This window comes from Apodemus sylvaticus, chromosome 14 (assembly GCF_947179515.1).
Source record: "Apodemus sylvaticus chromosome 14, mApoSyl1.1, whole genome shotgun sequence".
NCBI classification, from domain to species: domain Eukaryota; kingdom Metazoa; phylum Chordata; class Mammalia; order Rodentia; family Muridae; genus Apodemus; species Apodemus sylvaticus.
In genome coordinates, this window is record NC_067485.1 from 1,317,707 (window position 1) to 1,345,534 (window position 27,828).

The window sequence follows — 27,828 nt, forward strand, 5'->3', positions numbered from 1 at the left end:
GGGCCGGGCAGCGGAGGGCAGAGATGGAGGAGCCAGACACAGCGCGGCTGCCTTCTCGCCTGGCCAGGCTGCTGTCGGCGCTCTTCTACGGCATATGCTCGTTCCTCATCGTGCTGGTCAACAAGGCGCTGCTGACCACATACCGGTGAGGCTGGTTATACGGGATGCAGGGTGGCCGGGGCGTGGAAAGCCGTATGTGCTCTGCTTTTACCAAGTCACTCACTACCCAACAGAGTCCAGTTGCGATCAAGAGCACAGCACACACCAGCGGGACCTGGAAAGCTACCTTTGCAAGCCTTAAATAAGTACACCAACTGAGAAAAAAGTGACTGATTATTTTGAGACAGGCATTCATCAGGTAGCTCACACTGGCCGCGAACTCAAATCCTCATGACTCAGTCTCTCTAGTGCTGTTATTACAGGTTACAACATCATAAGCATAAATGTATTTTGAGCAAATTATTACCTTTTAATCTTTGTGGTGTTTTTGAGACGGGGTTGCATGCACCCCAGGCTAACTTCTGGACTAATAGTTTTCCTGTCTCCACCTTCGGTGTGTAACACCACACCTGTTTTATACAGTGCTGGGAAAGCAAGCCAAGCTTTTCATTCTCACTGAGCTACATCTCCTGCTCCAAGCAAAACAAAACAAAACAAAAATGTATGTTCCACCGATTACATCTGGACTTATGATCTGTTTATATAGGTTAAATCATCCATTTTCAAATAACCATCATATTTCTGGAGAACCAGAACAAATAATTACAAGTTTACAAGGTAAGATTTTTTGGATCAGAGTGGAATGCACCAGCAACTCTGTGCTTCTTTGAACTTATTTGTACGGATATAAGAATATCCTATTTAATTCTACTGTGTGGTAGAATCCGGAGAGAACTGTGGTTTAAATCTGGCCCCGGGGTGATTGCTCTGCTCCCTACCTCTAGTCCATACTTGACACTTTCCTTAGATTCAGAACCTAGCTGACTTGTACAGGCATGATATTGACCTCCCGGGGCCATGCCTATGCTGCCACAACCCAGGGCTCTTTGTAAATCCTGCAGGTCTGCCTTTTTGTCTTATATTTGGTAAAACTCAGACCCACATCAGGTCCACAGGTTGTAAGTCCAACTGAAACTATTGAGTACCTACTATGCTGAACCCATGGTGGGTGCTGGAAAAAAACGGTGTGGACCATGTGGAACATGTTCGATGGGAGTTTTGCTTCAACAGTAGGGAGTAAACAGGTTCAAGAACTGATAAAGCATTCCAGATGTGACCCGAGGGAGAGGAGGGTCAGAGGTTGGTGCCAGAACATCAGGCAGAAGAGAGCAGCAAGAACTTGGCTTCCCGGGAGAGCAGAGAGAAAGTTGACATAGCTAGATGATGGGAAGGGAGTGACTAAGTTACAAGGAGACCCCATTAGAACCCCATGAGAACTATACAGGGGGGTCAGGGACAAAGCCTTCATTCATTTAGTGATACTACCGTGTGCCCAGGATGTGACAGCCATATTCTCAGGCACTTCATAGGTAACTGAAGTGAATAGAACAGGAAAAACCCTTTAATCTCACATCCTAGTGTACCAGCAATAAACTAGTACCATTGAAAGTTGGGGGGGGGGGGCGGCATGGGGCCAGAGGACAACTTTCAAGAGTCAGTTTTCTCCTTCCACTGAGTGAGTCCCACGGATGGATCTCAGTTTGTTAGGCCTGGCAGCAGCCTCCTTTACCCACCAAACCATCTTCCCAGCCTAGTATTCACATGAGTTGGCTCACAGCTACCTATAACTTCAACTCCAGGGCATCTAACACCTTCTCACAAGCATATGAATAAAACTAAATATTTATTTAAAAAACCCCATAAACAGTATGTTAAATTAAAGTGAATATACACTTGAGCCAGTAAATACATCTAGTGTAAGGTCATAAAAGAAAAAGAAAAAGAAAATGTCAGGGTCATGGTGAGGCTATTGGTAGTGCTTGCCTAGCATGCAAAAAGCTGGATTCAATCCCTAGCACTACACAATAGTGGACACCTGCCACTTGGGACGTGGAAGCAGCAAGATCTATCAAGTTCAAGGTCATCTTGAGCCATAAGAGACCTCGTTTCAAAGTAAAATAAAGAAAATGTAAAGGGACTGGAGAAGTGGCTCTGCAGTTAAGAGCATTGAATGCTATCACAGAGGACCCAGTTTGGTTCCCAGCACCCATAAGTTGGCTCACAACCATTGTAACTCCAGTTCTAGGAAATCCAGGGCTCTCTTGTGGTCTACTTAGGTACCAGGCATGCACATGGTGCACATACATATATGCAGGCAAAACACCTAAACACAGACAATAAAATAAATCTTTAAAAAAAATCAAAATCTACAATATAAACAAGGGTGCCATGGGCATATTTGGGAGAACCTTGTTCTGTCAGCCAAAGGCACTAGAGCTTGTGGGCTGCTGACTGGCTGCAACATTAATGGCTCTAAGAAATACATTCTTTTTGTTTCAGCAGGAGCCAGTGAACATTGGCCACTGCTCTGAAGACAATGGATGTCTAATACACTGGCCCTATTATCTTTAAAACTTTGAGTTTCTAGACTAGGGGATGTATGTAGTCCAGTGATAAAGTGGTCACCTAGCATATAAATCTGGAGTTTCATATCTATCTAGCACTGAGGGAAGAGAGGAGGAAGATAATTATGAGTGAAGTTTTTACTTCAGAAAAAGCTAAAGGGATTTATACTCCTTGTAAATACAAATTCCTCACCCCCTGCATTTCTGTAGTGTAATGTTCTACATTCCAGCTCTGTTGAAATAACATTCACTCTCATTTCAAGATTCTTGAGGCACACATATTTGAGAAGAAGGTTGGAGTGATTTAGTTACAATGAGCCATAGCAACTCGACCCCAGCAATAGCTGTGTGAGCAAGAGTGTGTGCTAGAGGCCGGAAGGGAGAAGATTTTGGCAGTTCTCTGACAAGACTGTGGGCATGGATGGAGCTCAGAGGCCTTTGTCTGTTCCATTTTGAACAGATTATTTCTGGTTGGGGTACAAGCCTTGTGTATGGTCTTAGCTTTTTTGTTAATTTAAGTTCACACTTGTCCTGGCTAGTTTATTGCCAACTTGACACAGGTTAGAAGAGTCATCTGAGAAGAGAGACCACTTTGAGACGATGCCTCCATGAGATTGGCCTATAGGAAGCCTGAGTGGCATCTCCTTAATTAGTGATTGATGTGGAAGATGCCACTCCTGGGCAAGTGGTCCTAGGGTGTGTAACAAAATAGGCAAAGGGAGCCAGTGATCCTATCCTTCGTGGCTTCTGCTTCACTTACTGCTTCACCATAGTTGTGTGTGTGTGTGTGTGTGTGTGTGTGTGTGTGTGCTTGATCTCTTTTTAGTGCTGCAATTCAAGCTCAGGTCTTCATGTTTGCACAGCAGGCACCTCACCCACCAAGTGATCTCACCAGCTCAGTCTTGGGTGCATGCCCTTCCCACCTTTGCTCCCACGGAATTCAATTCACAAATTGGAGAATGGGGCTTGGTGGCACCTACCGTTTGTTCTCAATACTTTCACAAATCTGAGAGTTCAAGGGGTAGCTTAGATAACAAATGGAAGGTATTTAAGCAACAGAAAAACGCTCCTCAGAAACAAATCCCCCCAGAAATGAACAAAGAATGATCCATAGATAGGCCTCTGGGAGCATTGTCCTTAAATATCTGGTTTTTTGTTTGTTTGTTTGTTTGTTTTGTTCTTTTTTTTTTATTTGTTTTTTCGAAACAGGGTTTCTCTGTGTAGCACTGGTTGTCCTGGAACTCTGTAGACCAGGCTAGCCTCGAACTCAAAAATCCACTGGGATTAAAGACAGGTGCCACCACTGCCCTGCAAATGTCTGTTTTACCATTTTGGCTTTTTGGAAGGGCATTCTGTTATTATCATTGAAAAGGATGCAAATGAAAGAGAATCCTTAGAAGAACCACCCCTGCCCCCACTTTAAACTTACCATAATTATTAGAATAGTTTCAGATTTGGATGGAGAGATGAACACACAGATATGCATGTATAGATGGAGACAGATGATACATAGGTTGAATTACAGTTTTGCAAAAATGCTTCTTGTAAGCATTATTCCTTTGCTCACTTATTTCTAAATATTCTTTAATCCAGAAAGAAATGGGAGGGCATGCTATTTAACTTTTTGAGTGTAACCCCTGTCTCTGCCTGCCTACCTTTTCTAAAGATTTGTTTTTCTTATTTTAAATATGTATATGTATCTGTGTACAGGACTGCTATGGCTCTGGGAATGGAGTTATTGGTGCCTGACCCATGGGGGTCCTGGGAACTGAACCAGGGTCCCCTGGAAGAGCAGTAAAAGCTGTTAACCACTAAGCCATGTCTATTTGAAGACAGGGTCTCACTAACTTACTCAGGCTGGCCTTGAAGTTGGGATCTTTCCGCCTAACCTTACAGCTAGCTGAGACGTGGACCTGCCTGCACCAATAGAGTTTATTCTTCTTTAATTTTTAATTTCAGGTTACAATTTCCTACGTAGAGGTATCTTAGTGTTCCATTTTTGTGAAGAGACACCATGACCACGGCAGCAATTGAGGCTGGCTTACAGTTTCAGAGGTTTAATCTATTATCATTATGGGGTGTGGGCAAAGCAGCATTCTGACATGGTGCTGGAAAAGTAGCTGAGAATCCTACATCCTGATTCACTGGCAAAGAGAGACAGAGACAAGGCCGGGCATGGGCTTTCGAAATCTCAAAGTAACACATTTCTTCCATCAAGGCCACAGGTCCTAATGCTTCTAATTCTTTTAAATAGTGCTACTCCCTGGCAACTGAGCATCCAAATAAATTAGCTTATCGGGTCCATTCTTTTCAAACTACTGCAAGATGTCTTCTTGTATATGGTATTTTACATTATTTATTTATTTATATCTTTATTTATTGTATTACTCTGCTTTTTCTTATGTTTTACTTTCACAGAACAAAGGAAAACTGCCAAGTTTAGCAACCATCAGTTTTTTTTTAAATGACAAAGAAATGGACAAAAGAAAAAATGGAAGTTTCAGTGTCTTATCTCTGCCACAGTTCTTGGTTTACTTATTTTCTTCAGGTTTTTAAATGTTGCTTAACTTATTTTTTTGTTGTTGTTCTATATTTCTTTTAGTTTTCCCTCACCAATTGTTCTTGGAATTGGACAGGTGAGTTGAAAAATGCTAAAGACCTAACTAGCCTTTGGTATAAAAGCTATTTTAAGTGCTCTTGTTTAAGGCTGTGGTTGGCACACGTCTTGACCTACACACACATGCTGTGGTACACCAGTACCTCACAGGTAAAAATAATAAGATGGGGTATTTCTGATGTACCTATTATGTTCTAGAATTATAAGATCGTTAAGACTTTTTGTCATTAATTTTTTAAAGATTTATTTATTATTATATGTAAGTACACTGTAGCTGTCTTTAGATATACCAGGACATCGGATCTCATTACGGATGGTTGTGAGCCACCATGTGGTTGCTGGGATTTAAACTCAGGACCTTTGGAAGAGCAATCAGTGTTTTAATCACTAAGTCACCTCACCAGCCCTTATTGTCAGTTGTCATTATTTTAAAATTGTGTGTGTGTGTGTGTGTCCGTCCATGTGAGCACAGTTGTCCATGGAGTCCAGAAGAGGGAATTAGATTCCTTATAACTGGTTACAGATGTTTTTTCAGCCTCACAACATGGGTGATGAACCAAGTTTAGGTTCTCTGCCTGCTCTTAACTGGTGAGCTAGCTCTTGGGCTCACAACTAACAGGGATTAATTGAAACAATTTGGTTGTGCTGGCTAAATTGAAAAGAAAAATCTTTTTTATAGATGTATTTTATTTTTATTTACTTTTGTTTTTCGAGACAAGGTCTTAACACTGTAACTCCGGCTGGTCTGGAATACACTGTATAGACCTGGCTGTCTTTGAACTCTCAGAGATCAGCATGCCTCTGCCTCCAGAGTGTTGGGATTAAAGGTGTACATCACTACACTTGGCTAAGACTTATTTATTTTTAATTATGTATGTTTGCATGTGTTTATACGTGGGTATATGGGTGCAAGTTCAAGTACCCAAAGGCTGGAAGAAGTCATAGGATTTCCTGGCTCTATAGTTCCAGGGAGTTTTGGACCACCAGAAGTGGCCTAAACTCAGGTCCTTCAGAAGAACTGTAGTTGCTCTTGACTGATGAACCATCTCCAGGCCCTGAGAAGAAAAATCTTAATGTTGTTCTTCAAAAAACAAAAACAAAAAAACAATGCCGTTTGACTTTCTTTTTCTTTTTTCTTTTCTTTTTTTTTGGTTTTTCGAGACAGGGTTTCTCTGTGTATCACTGGCTGTCTTGGAACTCACTCTGTAGACCAGGCTGGCCTCGAACTCAGAAATCCGTCTGCCTCTGCCTCCCAGAGTGCTGGGATTACAGGCAAGCGCCACCATGCCCGACTTCCCTTTGACTTTCTTTAGGGCATTTTTACTAGCCTGTGTTAACTGTACAAAGCAACCAGTCTTATATTTTTAGTGTGTATAAATACACTTTAATCGTTTCACCTCTAACCCTCCCTTTCCCCTTCCTCTTTCAAAAAATCCCTGTCTGGTTTCATATCTTTAAATAAGTGCATGTGTATGGAGCCTGTACCTTCCCACCCCTTTTGAGACAGGGTCTCTCTATGTGGCCTCTTGTTGTCCTGGAACTCACTATGTAGACCAGACTAGCCTCAAACCCACGGAATTGCACCTGCCTTTTCTGGGATTAAAAGTGTGTGTGATTGCCTGTAATCCCAGCACTCTGGGAGGCAGAGGCAGGCGGATTTCTAGGTCCGAGCCTACAGAGTGAGTTCCAGGACAGCCAGGGCTACACAGAGAAACCCTGTCTCAGGGAAAAAAAAAAAAAAAAAGTGTGTGTGACCATTCCTGCCTAGGAGTGTTTCCTTTTCCTTTGTGAAATTTGTTTCCTTCCCCCCTGGCCTTTAAAAGGAGAAGCTGACAAACATGCTCAGTTTGTGGGAAGTACGGCCACTCTCTGAGGCAGCCCTCCTTTTCTTCATCAGCATTTCCAGAACCTTTGAGGTAATTGATCATACATCTCACCTGTTCTTCTGACGGGACCTATCCAGCAGTGTGAATTTTAGCTTCCACGAAGTCCCTCCCTCCTTCCTGGAAGAGTTTTTAGATTAACTTTTGATAAACATTTGCTTCTGGTTCTGTCAGGGCACCTCATGCTGCGTCTTTCCAGATGACGTTTTGCTAAGTTTCTTTTTCTCCTTTTAGATGGCTACCACCATAATGATACTGTATGTGTCCAAGCTTAATAAAATAATCCACTTCCCTGATTTTGACAAGAAGATTCCTGGAAAGGTATGTGTTGAAAGACTAATAAATAAAATAAAACAAATCAGAAAAAAAAAACCCAAAAAGTAAGCAAACAAAGACATAAAAACAAAAGCTAAATAGGATTTAAAAACTGACCTGCAAGCAGGGGCCTGGTCTATATACTTTGGATTACACTTCCTGCTTATACTCAGTAGAAAGCTTTTTTTTTTTCTCCTTCTTTAAGATTGGCCTTCGTTATGTGTCTTAGGTTGGCTTTGAATTAAAAAATCCTTCTGCTTCAGCCTTCTCAGTGCTGGAAGAGAAAGTTCTTAATAAATATTTTATAAATAACTATTTATATAAAGCAGTGAAGATAAAAATATGGTTGGGCTGGGTTTGGAGGACAGCAGTGAGCAAGTGTGAGGCCTGAGTTTGGATACCTTGCGCCTATGTAAGCATACCTGCACTGAAGTAGAAAACAGAGGAAAAAGTGAATATATGTAAACAACCCAAATACTCTGAGTTTTCCGAGGCAGAGTTTGCAAACTCTTTGGCTAAGGGCCAGGCTTTTTCTGCCACTGTACGGCAAAATCAGCCCTGTATGATATATAAATGAGTCGGTGCAGTTATGTTACAATAAAACTTTATTTCAGGTCAGATTTGCCCTGGTTCCTAGTTTACTGTGTATGCTTTCAGATTTCATTTTAGTTTATACTGATAGAAGCGATGAGTAAAGAATAGAATATACAATTTGATATATTGGATACACGTAGAAATATACATGGAAGCAGCATTAAAAGATCTGACTTCCTCCTAGGAATAAGGAGTAGAAGAAGTTTTAATCAGATAGTTGTAGGGAACCAGGCATGAGGCAGATATTAAATTCTTAAAGTAATCCTTTGACAGGTGATATGAAATAGCTTATGGTAGTATTTGGGCTAAGAGGTTGATGTTTCTTAAGGGGGAGGCCCTTGAATGACTTCTTCATATATGTATTTATAGTTGATAATCTTAGGATGCTAGGTCCGATGCAAGGGTGGGAGTGAATAACTTCCAAAGGGAGCAAAATTAGTCCAAGATAATTTCTGTTGTCTGAAATATTTTAATTCTCTGCAATCTTGAAGTTTCCCTACTTGGCCTTCTAGAATCTTCAACACAGGAACAGCTTTTTCTATCTTTCTCTTCCAACTTCTTCCCCGTCTCTACTCCCTTCTTTGGTAACATAAGTTCAATAGAGTGGATTTAAAGTAAGGAACATTAATGATACTTTATTAGCCTTTTTTTTTTTAATGTAGGTTCAAGTTATCCACCTAAAATTGCTTCCCAACATCCTAACTTTCCTGTCTTTTACCTTCTTCACATGTGGGGTACATGTTGATAGTCATGACATCTTTGGTCTCAATGTAAGGACTTAAGTATTTTATCATGAAGCAGGGTTCTGTGGGCTTTGGGGGCTCCATTTACTTTTTGGTGTATAATGCAGTGGCTCAAAATAGTCATTCATGGTGAACAGAGGTCAAACAGTGCTGGCTCAAGGCTCTCCTTTCCTGGGGGACACAAGGAAAACTGTATTAGTTAGGAGGCTGGTTTGTGCAGGTGAGAGATGGTTGCTTATCTGTCTCTTGCTGTCTCAGAACATGCCCATGTACTGTACACACCTAACATGCATACACGTGAGAATGAGGTTCTAACCGCATCCTTTTTCTTTTATTCAAGCTGTTCCCTCTGCCTCTTCTCTACGTTGGAAACCACATAAGTGGCTTATCGAGCACAAGTAAATTAAGGTACAGTCCAAGGTGACCACATCCAGTGGTTCAAACACTCAAGTTTGGTTTTCCAAGGTTTTGCTTGGGCATCATCCTAATTTGCTTTCTGTTGCTGTGATAAGCACCATGGCCCAAAACAGCTTGGGCAGGGAAGAGTGTATTTTAGCTTTCAGGTTACCATTTCTTGAGGGAAGGCAAGGGAGGGAGGTATAGAAGAGAGTGAAGATTCCCAACTTAAAGTGCCAATAAATATCTTCAACAAAATTAAAGAATAAAACTTCCCTAACCTAAAAAAAGAGATACCCATGAACATACAAGAAGCCTACAGAACTCCAAATAGACTGGACCAGAAAAGAAATTCCTCCTGTCACATAATAATCTAAACACCAAATGTACTAAACAAAGAAAGAATATTAAAAGCAGTAAGGGAAAAAGTCAAATAACATATAAAGGCAGACCGATCAGAATCACACCAGACTTCTCACCAAAGACGATGAAAGCTAGAAGATCCTGGGCAGATGTCATACAGACCCTAAGAGAACACAAATGCCAGCCCAGCAAAATTCTCAATTACCATAGATAGAAAAAATAAAATATTCCATGACAAAACCAAATTTACATGATATCTTTCCACAAATCCAGCTCTACAAAGGATAATAGATGGAAAACACCAACACAAAGAGGGAAACTACACCCTAGAAAAAGCAAGAAAGTAATTTTTCAACAAACCCAAAAGAAGACAGCCACACAAACAATTCCACCTCTAACAGCAAAAATAACAGGAAGTAACAATCACTTTTCCTTAATATCTCTTAATATGAAAATTAATATTACTAACATCAAATTGAATAATTTATTGAAATTCAAAAATATGAGGAATTAGAAATTTGTTGGCAGTCACCCAGTTTTCTTTCTAATTTGGTAATTGGAGAAATAGGTCTAATATTGTACATCTATATACATTTTCTGCTTGTAAGTGATAGTGTCTTACTGTGTACCACATAATGGTCTTGAAATCATGCTACTCCTATCTCAGCCTCTCTATTAGTAGGATTGTTTATTTGATGTTTTTAGACTATACTATGGTTTTCAGAACAGCTTACATATTTCAAAACTATTTATACAGCCAAAAAAGTAGACAATTAATCTGGGAAGTGGCTTGTAAGAGAACAACAAAGAGTAAGACTGAATGTTTTGCTTGATATTTATAATTATTGTATCAACTTTGAAGAAGATAACCTTATAAGTTAATATTTTTCTGAGATGAATGCTTTTCAAAATCATCACAGCCAATGAAACAGAATCTTACCCTCACTGAATGTCTGTGCCACCCTCAAAGCAGAACCAGTAAACAGTTGAATGACTTCATGGATAGACCATCTTATTACACACACCATTTCTTAAATGAATGTAACCTGTTCCCTGTGGGCTGAGAAAGATGACAATCACTCAAGTCAAATAGCTTTGATCATAACAGAAAATCTGTAAACAAATAATTCTGCGTACAATTCATTCCTTGGCACAGCAGAACTGTCAACTCTTAGCTTAGCTACTATGGAGGTAAAATCCTTTGGTGATGTGAGGAACATTGAACTACATACTTATCACAATGAACTCCAATGTCTACAACCTGTTCTTATTTTGGGTTTGTACCACAGTAAGAGCCAAGATTTTAAGCTTTACTAAAAACAAAACAAACAAAAAGACTTTATCTTTTTATGTTTATTTAATAACATGTCCATAATTTTTATGATTGGTAGAAAAATATATATTGTGTTGAACATATTAATAAAAATAAATTTAAAAAATCAAACCATATGTATGCTGGGAGCTGAAATTGGGACATTTAGAAGAACAGCAAGTACTCCTAACTACTGAATCCTTTCTCCAGGCTCTTGAAGTTGTTATTCTTCAATATGGGTTTGGCTTTCTTGGTCCCTGGAATTTCTCTATTCATTTTTGAAATTAATTTGCCAATTTCTGCAAAGAGAAAGCTAGGTGAGATCTGATAGATTTTGTGTTGAATCAGCGGCCTAGTCAATGTTTCCGTTGCTGTGAAGAGACACCAAGATTACTGCAACCCTTATAAAGGAAACCATTTAATTGGGGTTGGCTTACAGTTCAGAGGTTTAGTCCATTATCATTGTGGCAGGAAACAAGGCAGTGTGCAGGAAGACATGGTCCTTGAGAAGGAGCTGAGAGATCTACATCTTTATCCACAGGCAACAGAAGTGACTGTGAGCTACACTGGGCATAGCTTGAGCACATGAGACCTCAAAGCCCATCCCCACAAGTGACACACTTCCTCCAGCAAGGCCACACCTGCTCCAGCAAGGCCCCATCTCCTAATAGTGCCAGGAATTCAAACACATGAATGAATCTATGGGAGGGTCATACCTATGCAAGCTACCACGATCAGTTTGTGAAAAAATTATTCAATCCCTATTTTTATGACCTAATATGATTTTTTAATGAGAAATATTACAGTGAATGTCAACTCATTATATTTAATTTGGAAAATGACCTTAATTAAATTAAAAATGTTTACCATGTTTAAGAACAAAAATAGCAACTGATACTATGTATCTGATGTTAGTGTTGAATTTTTTCTGACAGCTTGCCGATGTTCACTGTGCTCAGGAAATTTACGATTCCACTCACTTTACTCCTGGAGGCCATCATACTTGGGTAAGATTAAATTTTTTTTTATTTCTTTAATGTTTCCCAAGAACTGTGTTTGTGTGGGTGGAGGTATATTCATGTTACATGTGGGAGTGTGAGACTATGTATATAATATACATGTGGAAGACATGGGTTGATATCCTATATTTTTCTCTATTCTTCTCCACTGTCATTCGAGACAGGGCCTCTTACTGAACCTGGAGCTCACTGATTGGCTAGATTGGCTGGCAGGCAAGTCCCTGGATCTGCCTGTCTCTGCCTCCTAGGCTTGTGCTGTGGTCTAGATTTTCACTTGAGTTTTGGGGATCTGACCTCAGATCCTCATGTTTGATGCCTGCTGAACAAGATTTTATCTACTGAGCCACCTCCCCAGTCTCTCTGTGTTAATTTTTTATCCCACAGATTCTCACTATGGGGTCCTCTTTCTGAGTAATTGATTTGAGTTGCTACTGGTAGCAACTGAAGTAAAAATTATTTGTTCATTTAAAGAAAAGTCAACTGTTTCTATGATCCCCTAGTATCTTAATGAGGATAATTTAATGTTTATTTTACAGAAGACAAATGGTATTGTAGTAGGAAATTATAAAAGAAGTAACAACCATCCTTAAACAGATACGACTCTGTGTGCTGAGCCGAATAGAATGAATAGTGACAAAGAGCTGCCCATAGACAGGGGAGGCAAGCAGAAGAGCAGGGGACACAGTTCTGATGTGCCATGCCCTGGTGTCAGAACAAGTTAAATCTTGTAAATGTTGATATATATTTGTCTTATGAGGATACTCAGGCTGACCCCTGAAAATGCAAATTTTGATTTTGCTGTAAAGATTTTTAGTTAAAGGTACAATGTCTTAAGTCTTAGACTATGCATCGGATCTTCTTCTGTATTTTGTTTCAACATCTTTCCAGGGAGAGGAGAAAAAAATCACTTTATAACTAGATTAAGGGAACAGCTCAAGAAGTAAGTTTGGCCTGATTTACATTTCCAGAGCCTTCTCGACAAGAACATGTTAGATGTCAGATTTTAGCTATGGAGCCACTGATATCTGTTTTCAGGGTTTTGGTTTTTTTTTTAATTAACGTAATAATATTTTTTCTCTCCACCTGTTCCCTTTCTTTTTTCTTGACTACAGGAAACAGTATTCATTGAACATCATCCTCAGCGTTTTGGCCATCATTCTTGGGGCTTTCATAGCAGCTGGGTGAGACTTGGCCCTGCCCTGCTGTTTAGTAGCTTCTCTGTGTCGTTGACAATAAGCAACTCTGTCTTATGGATTTTCCTCCTTCATCTTTCTGCAGCTGGATTGGGCAGCTAGGAGACAAATCTGTTGAGTTGGTAGCATCCCTGTGTGTTCCTATGAGCATAAAATGAAAAAGAAAAGGAAAAAAATGCCATGGGTAGTAAGCGTCAAAAGTGGCCCAACACAGCTTAAAATATTACAAGAGGTTTTTGGTGATTTCGGGGTTTTGTTTGTTTGTTTGTTTTTTGTGTGGGTCTTGAGTGCAAATTCTGAAGATGACAGTGTTCTGTTGTAAGTGTCACATGGTATTAATATAACTACCCTTGACAGAAGGTGACCAGTTTACTTTTGCCATTGAATGGCCTTAGTTTATAAAAGTTCTATTTGAGGTGTTCTCAAGTATTTAGTTTAAAATAACAGATTAGGGCTTGGGGTGTAGCTCAATGGTAGAATGTGTACTTAGCATGCACTAGGATCCATGTTCATTCTATAGCACCCAACACACACAGAAACACACACACACACACACACCTAAAACAAGCAAACAGATTTATAAACCTACTTTGTTTGTTTGTTTTGGTTGGTTGATTTGGTTTGCTTTTTGGTTTTCTTTTGAGATAGGGTTTTTCTACATAACCCTGGCTATCCTGGAACTTATTCTGTTCCTTCGAGTCTATTCAAGTCTATCAAGTTCATACAGGTCCAAGCTGGTCTTAAACTAAGACTTCTGCCTCCCAAGTGCTGTGATTAAAGACATGCATCAACATGACATGCAGAGCCAGTTGTTTTATTGTTCCATGATAACTGGTAGAGTGTGGTCATTATTACATATGCTGGTATGTTCCAGAACAGGCCAAGGCTAACTGCTAGTTCAGACTTTTTCCCTTCTTGATTTATATGTAGAAGCAGGGCAGGGGAAATGCATTTGTGTTTGCAGAGGTCAGGTCAACATCATTCCTTAGGAGTTGTCCATTTTGTTTTCTTTAAATTATTGTTTTTAATTTTTTAATTGATTTTTTTGTGTGAATTACATATCATGCACCCCAATCCCAGTCATTTCCCAGTCCCTCCATCTCTGCCCTCCATCCTTGTAACCTCCCCCAACAAAAGAAAAGAAAACCATCTTGCCATGGAAGCTGTAGTGTGTCACGTTATGTCATACAGTATATATACCCTTTTGTCCAAACAGCTTGCCCATTTTGTTTTTCTTTCTTAAGAATTATTTATTTAGGTTGTGAGCCACCATGTGGTGGCTGGGAATTGAACTCAGGACCTCTTCAAGAAGAGCAGTCAGTGTTCTTTTTTTTTTTTTTTTAATTTATTGGTTTATTGGTTTTTTTTAATTTTTTAATTTATTGATATATTTATTTGCATTTCAAATGATTTGCCCTTTTCTGGACCACCACTCCCCGAAAGTCCCATCAGTCCCCTTCCCTCCCCCTGTTTTCCCACCCAACCCTTCCCACTTCCCTGTTCTGATTTTGCTCTATACTGCTTCACTGAGTCTTTTCAGAACAAGGGGCCACTCCTCCGTTCTTCTTGTACCTCATTTGATGTGTGGATTATGTTTTGGGTAAGATCCTGCTATACCACTCCTGGGCATATACCCAAAAGATTCCCCAGCATGTAATAAGGATACATGTTCCACTATGTTCATAGCAGCCCTATTTATAATTGCCAGAAGTTGGAAAGAACCCAGGTATCCCTTAACAGAAGAGTGGATGCAAAAAATGTGGTATATCTACACAATGGAGTACTATTCAGCCATTAGAAACAATGAATTCATGAAATTCTTAGGCAAATGGATGGAGCTGGAGAATATCATACTGAGTGAGGTAACCCAGACTCAAAAGGTGAATCATGGTATGCACTCACTAATAAGTGGATATTAACCTAGAAAACTGGAATACCCAAAACGCAGTCAATGTTCTTAACCACTGAGCCATCTCTACAGCCTCCCCTCTCCCATTTTTTTTTTTTTTTTGAGTCAGGGTTTTTTACTGACTTTGAGTTTGCTGATTCAGCTAGGCTGACTGGCCACTGAGCCCCAGGGAGCCACCTGTCTCCCTTTCTCAGCTCTAGTATCTCAATCAAATGTTACCATGTCTGGCTTTCTAATGTGAATTCTGAGGATTGAATTCAAGTCCTTGTATTTGTGCGACAAACACTTTACCAACAGAACTACCTGTCCAGCCCCCAAAGAAAAACTGTAGACAGATTGAATTTAACACTCCTGCTGCTCAAAGGGATCCTTTGCAAATCTAGACCTAGTTTCCGCCAGTGATTCCTGCAAGCTGTGTTTATGAATAAGAAGCAAATTTAGATCGATAGAGTAACCAAAACATGCTGATTTGGCATCAGGGTTGTTCTGAACTCAAAGGTAATTGAGAACTGAGAGATACAAGGAGGCTTTGATCTACCCTTTGTGCCTGACAGCTGGGTTTAGCCTCCTTTTGTGGAAGTTGACCCCTCCTAGACTAACCAGAGCAGCCACATGTACGTCTGAACACAGACAGTTGGCAGTCAGAAGAGTCTGCGTAATTCAACTCTAAAATAACCTTTCCCTGCCGCTGCTTCCTCGTGTGTTTCCTGATAGGTCCCAGTTTGTCTTTGGCACTGAAACCTTTGCTAATATATTACATAAATCTCTGTATCCAACTGTTTTGAGTTTCATTTTTCGTGTGGACTTCTGTGCATGAAAAACACTAAAGTGATTTTTATTCCTTTTTACTTGTCTGTTAAGTTAGCAATCCCCAACCAATGAGATGAAATGTTACTTGCCTGTGGTTTTATGTACTACAATGGAGTATTGTCTGAGCTGCAGACCCTCCTGGGCAAATTTAGTAAAATCCTGTCTTGGTAACAACCAGGTAACCAGCTAGTTAGGTAGCTAACTAAATTCACAAGCTCCAGAGGGTATATGAAAGGTTTGTCTTCTGACAATTTATATTATGGGGTAAGCAGGAAGTGAGGGTGGGTGAATCACATCACAGAACTTGGTTGTCTGCCTCATCCACATGTCTTTTCCCTTCAACATTTTTATGTTAGTGCTACTTATTTAGGAAGGAAATTGCTGAGGTGCTCTGGATCCTGGAAGGAAGGAACCTTGGAAGACTTGCATAGGCATATAGGCTATGCTTCACCCTTTGACAGACAGGGAACTGTCTGGGCACCAGATGGAGGTGTCAATCTCAGGCTGTCCCTGGGGATGGCCCTGCTTATAATAAGCAGGGCGCCTGGTGGGTGAGGAAACGATGTCCTCAGGACAGCCATGGCTCACTAATTATTGTGCCAACCTATCAGTTAACAAACAAAGGGTTCACAGTTAAAGCTAGACAGTTCAGGTCCCCAGGTCTTAAAGCTAAGTGTAATTAAATGCAGGTCACCTGATCAGCTGTCTTGTTCTCAATTGGGAGGGCCTGGAGGAGTAATTCCCTCACTGCTAGTGGGGGAGTAATTTGCCTCAGAAAAGATGATAGATACCAGCACCACACATAGATCTGACCAGACCAGACCAGACCAGACCAGACCAGCAAGCATGCTCCGAGGCCAGCTTGAGAGTGTCTTTATAATGCCTTCCCTTCCTGTTCTCCCTGCCAGATCTGACCTCACATTCAACTTGGAAGGCTACGTTTTTGTATTCTTGAATGATATCTTCACCGCAGCAAATGGAGTTTATACCAAACAGAAAATGGACCCGAAGGTACCAGACCTCCCCTCCTGCAGCTTTATGCCTGTGCCATCTGGCTCCTGGAATGACATGAAAAATGACAATGAGCGTGCTCAGTTGGCATGTAACTCCATGCATGCCCTGTGATCTAGAAACCACTGATTTTTTCTTAATTATCTTGTCTGTATAAGACCTTGTTATTCTTGGTATTGCAAGAGTTTGATTGAAAATTAGGTAGGGAGAAAAAAATGTCACTATTTTAGAATATATATATATATACACACATATGCTTTTCAAAATATACATGAATATATGTATATATATGTATACATATATATTTATATACATTTTGAAAAGCAATTTCATTTTTATAAAGCAGCATCATTAGTGACAGTGACAGATTCAGAAGGAGGCAGGACAGTGTCACGATATTAACTCTGAGAGCATTAGTCTATGCTATAGGTTTCCAGCTGTAAGCTTCCATAACTCACAGGCCATTACGCCTTCAAACCTTCATTTCTCCAAAGCCATTCCCTCATGAAGTGAGATGTCTGGTGGTCATTTGTCAGGTCCTCCAGTACTAACCATCTCTTCAGACTGCAAGCTGTTGGGGCTGCCTGTTGTGCTGCCCCAGCCCTCACCCAGCCCCAGCTGTGACCGGAAGCTGTCTGGGGTGAGCCAGCATATGGGTCTTTGTTCTGGGCTCTTTGTGCTTTGTGAGGGAGTTCTCCTTGACTGATGGTTGCTTTTCTGTGAGCTATTTTTAAAATCTGTATGCCCATTTGTTTCTTTGAATGGTGACAGTTTTACAAAAACAGGTTCATTGCCTTCCTGAAAATACAATATGTCACCCCCTACCCCCATATTTTTTTTAGAAGTGGGTGGCCACTTCAGTGAAAGCAAGCACCATCGGCTGCTATTCTTTAATGGATAGAGCAGATGTTTTAAAAGAATTGGTTAACATTTTAAATTTCCATTATCTCATTTCAGATCTGCTACTTTGAATAACATGCTTAAGAGTAGAGTGTAAGAGATGAGTAGAGCCTCGAGCCTTCTATTTTCGTCCATTGTACATGTGCTTGTTGGTGTAGAACAAACATTTATTCTGAGGTTACAACACAGTGCAACAGTCCATTTTACAACAGACATGGGCCAAAAGTCTTACAGTTCATCGCCAGTTTTTTACACATTCTAATTATGCATAAATAGACAAATCGGCCCAGGAGACACAATACCTCATAGCTCTAGAGTTGAATGTAAAAATTGTCTTATTCTTACAGGAACTGGGGAAATATGGAGTTCTTTTCTACAACGCCTGCTTCATGCTCATTCCAACTGTCATTATTAGCGTCTCTACTGGAGACTTTCAGCAGGTAAATATGAACCGTGCTATGAACATGGTTAAGGTGGGTGAGGCTGAGCTAGGTTGTGCTACGGTGAGTGTATTTGTTCAGTGCATTGTTGATTTCGTTGTATGTTTTATTCTGTGGGTAAATAGAGAGTTAGCCCCATTGTTAGTAGGGAGGTAACTTATTAAATTCTCATATTCTAGGAGATTTTTGCCTCCTGATGTGGTCCCAGATCACCCACTGTTTGCCCTCTCTGACCTCCTCAATTCAGACTCTGGAGATTTAGGCAGAGCTCTCTGAACTGAGCAATTCCCAGGCACTGAAATTGCAGATGGACCAGAGAGCTTTGCAGAATTACTATTCAGAATATATATATATAACTAGAAAAATACACTGAAAGATCTAAGAGCAATATCTAGGGCTAGGCATGTAGCTCAGTGGTAGAACACCAGCTGGCATGCACAGGACTGTGGGTGGGTTTGATCCTCACTGCCACGAAGGGAAGTTGGGGGTCAAGATATTTTTTTTCCTCAAATGATAAAATACAAAAGCTATAATGTTTAAAATACAACTCATTTGGGCTGGAGAGATGGCACTTGTCGCCAAGACTGATGACCTAAGTTTGGAGACTCATTACGCATATGGAGAGAGCTGACTCTGGCAAACTGTCTTCTGAATGCCATGTGTGTACTGTGTCTAAGCCACATACCTAACACACACACACACACACACACACACACAAATGTAATAGAAAACCTAAAGATAAAATATGAGTACACTTTTAAAGTATTGGATGACAAGAGGTGACCAGAGATGTAAGATATACACTGTAATTAGTAATGAAAATGAGAGAGACCCTACCAGGGAAAAGTGATCTGTTTTCACTCCATAACTCTCTGAAATGTTCACTGAATCATTCCAAGATCTTTTAGCTGGTTGCTTGGGGCCATGGCTGAGTCCATTTTAGATTATGAACTAAATATGATAAAGAAGGGAGTTCATGTACGTCCATATAAAGTTTGAGCTAAAGTTGGAAGCTCACGGAGTGAAATATTCTCTGTCATTGGAGGAAGAATGAATGAGTCGACGGGGAGAGATGGAAAGGCCAAAGGTTTTTGGTGACTCACTACTCTGGGAAGCGAGTCTGGGACTTTAGACTTACATAGTCAGTAGATTATTAACTGTGCTTTGATTCTGCCTCTGGGAAATGAAGTCAGAGATAAAAAAAAACCTTCTGTTAACAAACCCCAGGTCCATGGGAGATATTCATTTGACCTTCTCTACAGTAGGGCCAAAATACATGTAGTGCGTTGCAACTGAGGGAGAGGGATTTTAAAACATTGATTTTTTTTTTCTGACTGACCTCCCCCCAAAGTGCAAAAGATTCATAACCCAGCATGCTTTGTAGATTCTGTTTCTTCAAATGTTACCAGTATAGATTCATTCTTCTCATTCTTTTTTTTAAAATTTTGAATCTTACAATTCTTTTTTTAATTATTGGATATTTTCTTTATCTATATTTAGATTCATTCTTAAAGATAGAAAACTAGCATTTATTAAAGTGCGGGCTGGTGAAAAGCATATATATTTTAAGAAATATTACTAAATAACCCTCTCTGGGTTTATGGTGTCCAGAGTAAATAATTTTTATTTATTGTTTATATAAATACTTCTAGCTCTTGGTTTTTAACCTATTACAATTTATTTGATTATTTAATTATGTATGTGTGTGTGTGTGTGTGTGTGTATAATGATGTCTTAGTTAGGGTTTTACTGCTGTGAACAGATACCATGACCAAGGCGACTTTTTTTTTTTTTTTTGATTTTTTTTGACTTTTGTGTTTTTTTTTTGAGACAGGTTTTCTCTGTATATCCCTGGCCTGGCTGTCCTGAAACTCATTCTGTAGACCAGGCTGGCCTCGAACTCAGAAATTCACCTGCCTCTGCCTCCCAGAGTGCTGGGATTACAGGCGTGTGCCACCAACACCCAGCCCAAGGCAACTCTTATAAAGACAACATTTAATTGGGGCTGGTTTACAGGTTTAGAGGTTCAGTCCATTATCATCAAGGCAGGAGCATTGCAGCATCTAGGCAGGCATGGTTAAGGAAGAAGTGAGAGTTCTACATCTTCATTTGAAGGCTGCTAGCAGAATGCTAGCATCCAGGCAGCTAGGATGAGGTTCTTATAGCCCATGCCCACAGTGACACACCTACTCCAACAAGGCCATACCTCCAAATAGTGCCACTCCCTGGGTCAAGTGTATACAAACCATCACAGATGTCCTCACAACATGGTGCACACAGAGAATGAGAAGACTACTTGATAAGTAATAAAATCTTTTTATGATGGAAACTTTCAAACATAAAAGTTTGGAAAGCAGCTTAATAAGTCCTTGTTTAAATAGTTATTGAGTTTTAATGCATGTCTCTTTGATAGAAGTGTGTAATTATTAATACATTAACAGCACAAAAGGTGGTAAGGTTATGCCAACAGGATTTAAACAGAACTGTCACTAACTGCACAATGGATCTTTTTCTTGTCATCACAGGCCACTGAATTCAGCCACTGGAAGAATGTCTTATTTATCATCCAGTTTCTTCTTTCCTGTCTTTTGGGGTAAGAAACTGTATGTAAGTAGAGAAGTTGGTTGATGGTATTTCTTGCCTGTCTGTTCTGCCAGAATCCTCTTTCCTGTGTTTCTCTTTTCCTGTGTTCCTGACTTTGGGCAGTCATCCCCCTTGCACTCCCAACATACCCACCAGCTCTGCATTTGCAGGTATGGACTTTATATCCTTGTGGGAACTGGGGTTACAGGAGACACAAGTCATCATGTGGGTGGTGAGAACACAATCCAGGCCCTCTGCAAGAACAGCAGGCACTCTTAACACCCTGAGCTGTGTCTCTAGTCTCTGCTACCTCTCCCTTTAGCTTTGTTGGATTTAATAGTCTGGTGATGGAGTTCTTAATGTATTACTCTTTCTCTCTCATTCTCTGAGTGTGTGTGTGTGTGTGTCTGTCTGTCTGTCTGTCTATCACCTATGTGCCAGAGCACATGTGTGGAGGTTCAATCTTAGATTTGACACCTAACTAGCTCTGGGTTTGTGGACAAGCTGCTTAGCCTCTCTGGGCCTCATGTTGCCTTATCTTTGAAATGGGAATGATGAGCTCTAGAATCAGATCCATGTGGATGGATATGCATACTAGAGGATTTAATTGTAAAGTGGACCTGGGATGGACTAAACATATAGAAAGTAAGAAATGCAAAGCTGTGCACTGTGGAGCATGCCTGTAGTTCCATCACCTGAGAGGTTGAGGCAGGAGATTCTTTTTGTTTGTTTGTTTGTTTGGTTGGTTTTGGTTTTTTGAGACAAGGTTTCTCTGTAGCTTACTTTCCTCTAGATGTTGGATCCTGCCTTTCAGAAACAGGGCTCTTATGATCATTTACAAGATGAGATAAGTCAGAGAGAACATGAAAGGCTATACCCCCAAGGAGGAGACTCTGGTTTATGTGACCTACCTGTGACTGTGGGTCACAAATCAAAGAGGAAAAACAAATGAATCAAAGATGAAACATGTGGTATCATCATTAGTTGCTTTTTTCCCTCGATGTGACAGACCAATTTAAGGATTCACTTTGGCTCACTGAGAGTACAATCCATTTGGCAGGAAGGGTGGCAGGAGAGAGGCAGCTGGCACTTTGCATCTGTCGTGAAGCAGAGAGAGGTGAATCCTGATACCCAGCTTATTGCTCCTTTTTATTCACTCTGGGACAGAAGTCCATGGGATTGAGCTGCTTCCATTTGGGTTAGGATCTACCCTCTTCAGTTAAACTTTTATGGAAGCCGCCTCCCAGCAATGCCCAGTAGAATTTTTCCATGGTGATCCTAAGTTTAGTCATGTGGACAAGACTGACTGCCATGGTACCATTACATTCAGTAGCAGATGTGTAAATTGGTTTTTATTGTCTAAAGGTGGGTACTGCACTCAAGTATGGGCTGGCATGTGTTGTACAGAACTCAAAAATAAGTAAGTAAATAAATAAAAACAGAAACCAAGTGATGAGATTTCCCATGTGTGTGGGATAGTTTTATGTCAACTTGACACAAGCTGAAGTTATCTGAATGGAGGGAACCTCAACTGAGAAAATGCTTCCATAAGATCTAGCTGCAGGACATTTTCTTAATTAGTGATTGATGTGGGAGGGCCCAGCCCACTGTGGGAGCAGGCCAGTGTGTGTCATCCCTGTGTGGCTTCTGCATTAGCTCCTGCCTCCAGGTTCCTGCTCTGTTCGGGGTTTCTGTCCTGACTTCCTTCCATGATGAACAAGTGAGTGCAGTGGAGACATAAGCTGAATAGAACTTTCCTCCCTGAGTTTCTTTGGTCATGGTATTTCATCACAGAAATAGTAACCCTAAGACACCATGTGTGGAATTCACGGAGGCTCTTTTAGAACAATGTCTTGGTCTTATCCAATGCCCTTAATAAGTAATTTCTGCATGTAGAAATGTTTCTTTCAAAATAACTTAGCATGTATGTGTCCATGTGTGTAGAGTATGCACATGTGTGTACATGTGTGTACCAGTGATAAGTCGACATTGGGTATCTCACCTATCAATCTCCACCTTGTTTTTTGACATACGATTTCCCACTGAACTCTGATTTGGCTAGACTGGGTGGCTAGCAATCCCAAAGACCGGCAGTCATCTCTCTATCTCCTAGTCCTGGGATTACATGTGTGTACCATCCAACCTGGCTTTTTTTAAAAAACAGATGTGCTTGAGAGCTAAACACTTGTTCTCATCCTTGCCTAGCAAACACTTTACAAATTTAGCCCTATTTATAAATAAGTTTTATATTCTTCCCCTCTGAGGACATCTAGTGGGTATATTGAGAAGTGCAGCCTCTCTATCTCCAAACTGTGTTAGTCAGGACTGGGGTTCATTCCCAGCAACTCCAGTTTGTTAGCCAGTATCCCCTCCTCTAGCTGGCTGCCCATTCTTCTGGCAGATGGAACTGAGATCTTGGGGTCCTTGTTCCTGAGTTTGCAGGCAGGCCAAAGTGTTTTTCAGTGTGGCCTGACTAGAACCTGGGCTTGGGATTTTTCAGCAGAAATAAAATAGAATATCCATGCTTATCCTTGTAGATGGCTGAGCTTAAGTTTGGAAGTCACAGGATACAGCCCGACTTGAGGTTTCCTAGGCTCCACGGGTGTATGCTGGGTACTTTGAGCTCCTCCTGGTTAGGTGGTGTGAGTCAGCTCCTCAGATCAAGGTCAGGCAGAGCTGCACTTGGTGACAGGAACATAGGGCTGAGTTTCAGAAACTTATGCCTGGATAATATTATTGATTGAGTTCATTAAAATTATAACAATTGAAGGCACACATACACACATTACGTATTTGGGGTGTGGGTGGTCTCATGTGACCTAGGCTGGCCTTGATGCAGCCAAGGCTACCCTTTAACTCTGGAGCGTCCTGCCTCTAGTACCGTAAGCCCAGTACTGAGATAATAAAGGGCAAACAGTACCACGCAGGGTTCTAGAAACAGATGTTTCTAAAGTGCCCAAGTTCAGCGTCTAAATATTAGTACCTCATTTACAAAACTAGTAACATTTCTATAAAAACAAGGATACTTGGCCGGATGGTGGTGGCACACACCTTTAATCCCAGCACTTGGGAGGCAGAGGCAGGCAGATTTCTGAGTTCGAGGCCAGCCTGGTCTACAGAGTGAGTTCCGGACAGCTAGGGCGACACAGAGAAACCCTGTCTCGGGGAAAACAAAACAAAACAAAAACAAACAAACAAAAAACAAGGACACTTGGCAGGCATAGTGGTGCGTGCATGCCTATAATCCAAGCACTTGGAAAGCACAGGCAAGTGTTTCTGAATTCAAGGCCAGTCTTGTCTATACATGAGTTCCAGGCCAGCCAAAGCTACATAGAGAGATCCACCCTCAAACACATCTCAAAACAGACCTCGAAGTAAAACAAAACAAAACAAAAATGTGGTAGGTTACCAAAAACAAAGACAAAAGACTCCCCAACAAAACAGAAGCCTCGTGAAAATAGAAAGGGAGTTACTGAGAGGGGGGCAGCGGGAACCGGATGTAATCAAATCACACTGCAAACACGTATGAAGATGTGGAGATGGTATCTGCTGATAAAGATCCTTTTCTTTCCCTCACTTTGTGGACACACCATGAGAAACGCAGGACGTTTGGCTTATGCACAGCTGAATCTCCCCCCCCCCCCAGCCCCTCCTTCGTGTAAAAAACCCAATGACGAATATCTAAATCTGGGCTCTAGAACCTTCATGGCACCCAGAGCAAGCCGGTGCTCACGCTGTCTCCTGCCCTCAGGTTTCTGCTGATGTACTCCACAGCTCTTTGCAGTTATTACAACTCAGCTCTGACCACAGCGGTGGTTGGAGCGATCAAGGTAAGGGATGGAGCCTTGCGCTCAACACCTGGGTGGGAACCGGATGGAAACCATGTGCTGAAAGCTACTTTTTGCTGTGGACAGAGATGCAGTGAGTGTGGAGGCTTGTGACTCTAGGGGGCGCTGTGTGATCCCTGCTGCTAACCCCCCCCAACTCCCCTTCCCGCCACCTCCTGCAAAAGAAAGTGTTTATTATTTAAAATTGGAGGCAGGTGAGGGCATAATTTGGGAAAAACAAGTAACAACTTGAAAGAAAAAAAATCAAATATCTGTGATCACTTCGTTATCTGGAATTTGTTTTGCTGGGAGAACCTGCCCACTAAGAAGACAAATCCTTCTGAAGGAATGTTTTTAGTTCTTATACTCAATGATAAAGCAGTGAGCTTGGATTGGTAGGTTCCTTGGATTGGTGCAAAGGTGCTTGTGTATGCCTGTGTGCATTTGAGAACACAACTTTTTTTTTTTCTAAGATTTACTTATTTATTTTATGTATGTGAGTACAATGTCATTCCTTTCAGACACACCAGAAGAGGGCATCAGATCTCATTACAGATGGTTGTGAACCACCATGTGGTTGCTGGGAATTGGACTCAGGACCTCTGGAAGAGCAGTCAGTGCTCGTAACCTCTGATTCATCTCTCCAGCCCAGAGGATACAACTCTTGAGCAGTGGGGAGTGGTGGTGGTCTGAATTCTAGTCCACATTTTTTTCTCTTCACATAAGGTCCTAAAGTGAGTGAGCAAACCTTCCCTGCTCCACCCAGTGGCTTCTTCACATGGCTTGTAGAGTTCTACTTAGAACTTAGAGCTGCCTGCCCTGTTTAGGCTGGGGGTGACAGGGTTAAAATTTTCTGTGCCAGTGATGGTGTAAAGATGGGAGCAGCTATCAAGAAAATTACAGCTGTGCTCTCCCACCTCTTGCCTGGAATGTGGGAAGGGTGAACAGTGCAGTTTTCAGTAACCACATTTTAGTTGACTTTATTTATAAAGCCATATGTCCTTAGGTATTCTGTGCAAGCCTCTATGCAAAGTAACCCAACATCTGGCCTCAGGTGTCACGTGTCTGCATTTCCCCTGAAGTTCCTTGCTTTTCAATGATGAGCCCCCTCTCTTTGCAGAATGTATCGGTTGCCTACATTGGGATGTTGGTTGGTGGAGACTACATTTTCTCCCTCTTAAACTTTATAGGGTTAAATATTTGGTAAGTGAGACTTTTAAATGAACTCACAGTAAATAAGGGATTTCACACGATTACTTGGTATATAATAAGCAACAAAAGCAAAGAGAAATGGTTTTACTATTTGCCATGCTCAGGATGGAACCAGAGCCGTATGTGTGCCAGGCAAGTAGGTGCTCTGCCACCAAGCTGCATCCCCTGTTCCAGGCCTGTTGTGATCATGACCCTCATTTTTCACATGGTCTCTGGGAATGTGTGTCATAAAGGATCTCAGGGCTAAGGTCTAAATTCACTTCACACATCTTCCTCCCGCCATGTGGATCACATTATCTTTTGAAGGGCTGTGTCCTGAGGATGCTGTTGGCACTCAGATGCTTTTGAACACATTTTTGGGTTCTAGGCATGGGTGTTATTTGTAGAATCATTACATGTTACTTTATCCAGTAAAAATTGAGCACTTGCCTTCTTTTCCTGTCTCCAAACATTTGCAGAGAAAAAATTTCTCAATCTACCAGTCTGCGAGGAAAAAAACCTCAGAAATCTTAATAGTTGTTTTCAAATCAAGCTGACTGTAATTATATTATATTGCATTAACAGTGCCTGTGGGATTTCTCTCCCTTTCTCTTCTCTCTTCAGCATGGCAGGTGGTTTAAGATACTCCTTTTTAACACTAAGCAGCCAGTTGAAACCTAAACAACCTGTGGATGAAGAAAGCATCCCTCTGGATCTGAAGAGCTAGGCTGAAGACGGGGTTGCAGGCCTAGCAGCCTCAGCAGGAGTGGGCAGCCCAGAGGTCCCACACATGGGGCAGTCACCTGCTTGGTCAGAGCACAAAAGGAATGTCTTCAAAATACAAAGAAAGCTACCTCACATGTCACTGTGCAATGAGCCCCAAGGAACCTACAACTCACAGTACAGAGCCTTCCCAACTAAGCTCAAAGTCAGCCACGGGGCCCTCAGTATGTGCTGAGGAAGATGTTTCAAGGGTGACTTTGCTTATTAGCACCATGGCCTTAATTTTAAAGGCCTCAGCCAAGGAAAAGGAGGGAAAACTTTTTGTTGTTGAACCATCTCTTTATCTTTGTAAAAGTCATTCAGTTTTGATTTATGCTGTGTTGGTATTTTTTTTCAAGTCATCACAGTGAAATAAAGTCATTTCTATATATGCCACACTGTGATATTGCAGTATGGTAGCAAATAGAAAGTCAGTTATTCAGTGTCTAAGAATATTCCTGGGGTTGAGATGGGTAGAGTGCTTGCTGTGATCAGGAGGCAAATGAGTTTGATCTCTTGCACTCATATAAAATCCAGGCATGGAACATGTCAATAACCTCAGCCCTGGGCAACTGATACAGACATATCCTGAGATTCTGGCCAGCCAGTCTTAAAGGGTAAGCATCAGGTTCAGTGAGAGACATTGTCTCAAAAAATAGCATGGAGAGTGACTGAGGAAAACACCCATCATTAACCTCTGGTCTCCACATACACATGTACATACATACATACATACACAATGTGTACACATTGCTCCACCTTGAAGGAACAATAAGATACCCTTTTAAGGACAAATCTTGACAAAACTTGGCAAAAACCAAAAAGTCATCAATACATCTCCATAGTCTTAGGCATTTGAATGTGTAGTCCCTGGTTGGGTGGCCTTGTCAGAGGACGTGTGTCACTGGGGTGGGCTTTGAAGTTTCAAAGCCTCAATCCATTTCAGGTTTGCTCTTTGAGCATCCTGTTTGTGGTTTGAAGAGTTCTCAACTGTTCCTGCCAGCATGTCTGCCACGACTCCTGCCATACTGACCTCTCTGGAACTGTAGGCTCAAATAAACTCTTCTATAAGTTGACTTGGTCATAGTTCTTGCTTTTTGTTTTTGTTTTTATCACAGCAACAGAGAAGTAACTAATACAGTTGGCTCATCTGTCTTGTTCTGCCCAGCTCCCTCCAGGTTTGTTCAAGGAAATTTGAAAGTTAGATGTGTGTGATGACTCCCCAATCCTGCTGGCAACAGCTGGATTTATAGAAGTAGAGACAGAGGTAGCAGCAACTGAAGGAATATGTTTCCAACTACTTGATACAAGTGTGTGTGTGTGTGTGTGTGTGAGAGAGACAGACAGAGAGAGAGAGAGAGAGAGAGAGAGAGAGAGAGAGAGAGAGAGAATACAC

The 27,828-nt window shown here is 41.1% G+C and overlaps 1 protein-coding gene across 6 annotated transcripts; it reads left to right on the forward strand.

Moving 5' to 3' along the window:
* Positions 1-27,508, forward strand: Slc35d2 (solute carrier family 35 member D2). Of its 6 annotated transcripts, XM_052157095.1 has the most exons (14): positions 58-145; positions 234-358; positions 707-777; positions 5,167-5,200; positions 7,299-7,385; positions 9,057-9,124; positions 11,723-11,794; positions 12,919-12,987; positions 16,627-16,729; positions 17,977-18,069; positions 20,595-20,662; positions 24,404-24,482; positions 25,600-25,682; positions 26,295-27,508. In XM_052157095.1, exons 5-14 carry the CDS (start codon positions 7,299-7,301, stop codon positions 26,395-26,397), a joined length of 825 nt encoding a protein of 274 aa, XP_052013055.1. In that variant the 5' UTR covers positions 58-145; positions 234-358; positions 707-777; positions 5,167-5,200; the 3' UTR covers positions 26,398-27,508. The 6 variants fall into 6 exon arrangements, 5 of the variants coding, with proteins under 5 accessions (XP_052013051.1, XP_052013054.1, XP_052013053.1 ...); XM_052157096.1 differs by lacking the exon at positions 234-358 and having other exon boundaries at positions 85-145; XM_052157091.1 differs by lacking the exons at positions 234-358; positions 707-777 and having other exon boundaries at positions 1-145.
* Positions 27,509-27,828: the final 320 nt, after the last annotated feature.

Excerpts from the sequence above, each read along its gene's own strand:
- Slc35d2 (XM_052157091.1), top strand. The coding sequence starts at position 24 with ATGGAGGAGCCAGACACAGCGCGGCTGCCTTCTCGCCTGGCCAGGCTG. Across the intron at positions 12,988-16,626 it reads GGGGCTTTCATAGCAGCTGG|ATCTGACCTCACATTCAACT; the intron begins GTGAGACTTGGC and ends TCTCCCTGCCAG. Across the intron at positions 25,683-26,294 it reads TTTATAGGGTTAAATATTTG|CATGGCAGGTGGTTTAAGAT; the intron begins GTAAGTGAGACT and ends TTCTCTCTTCAG.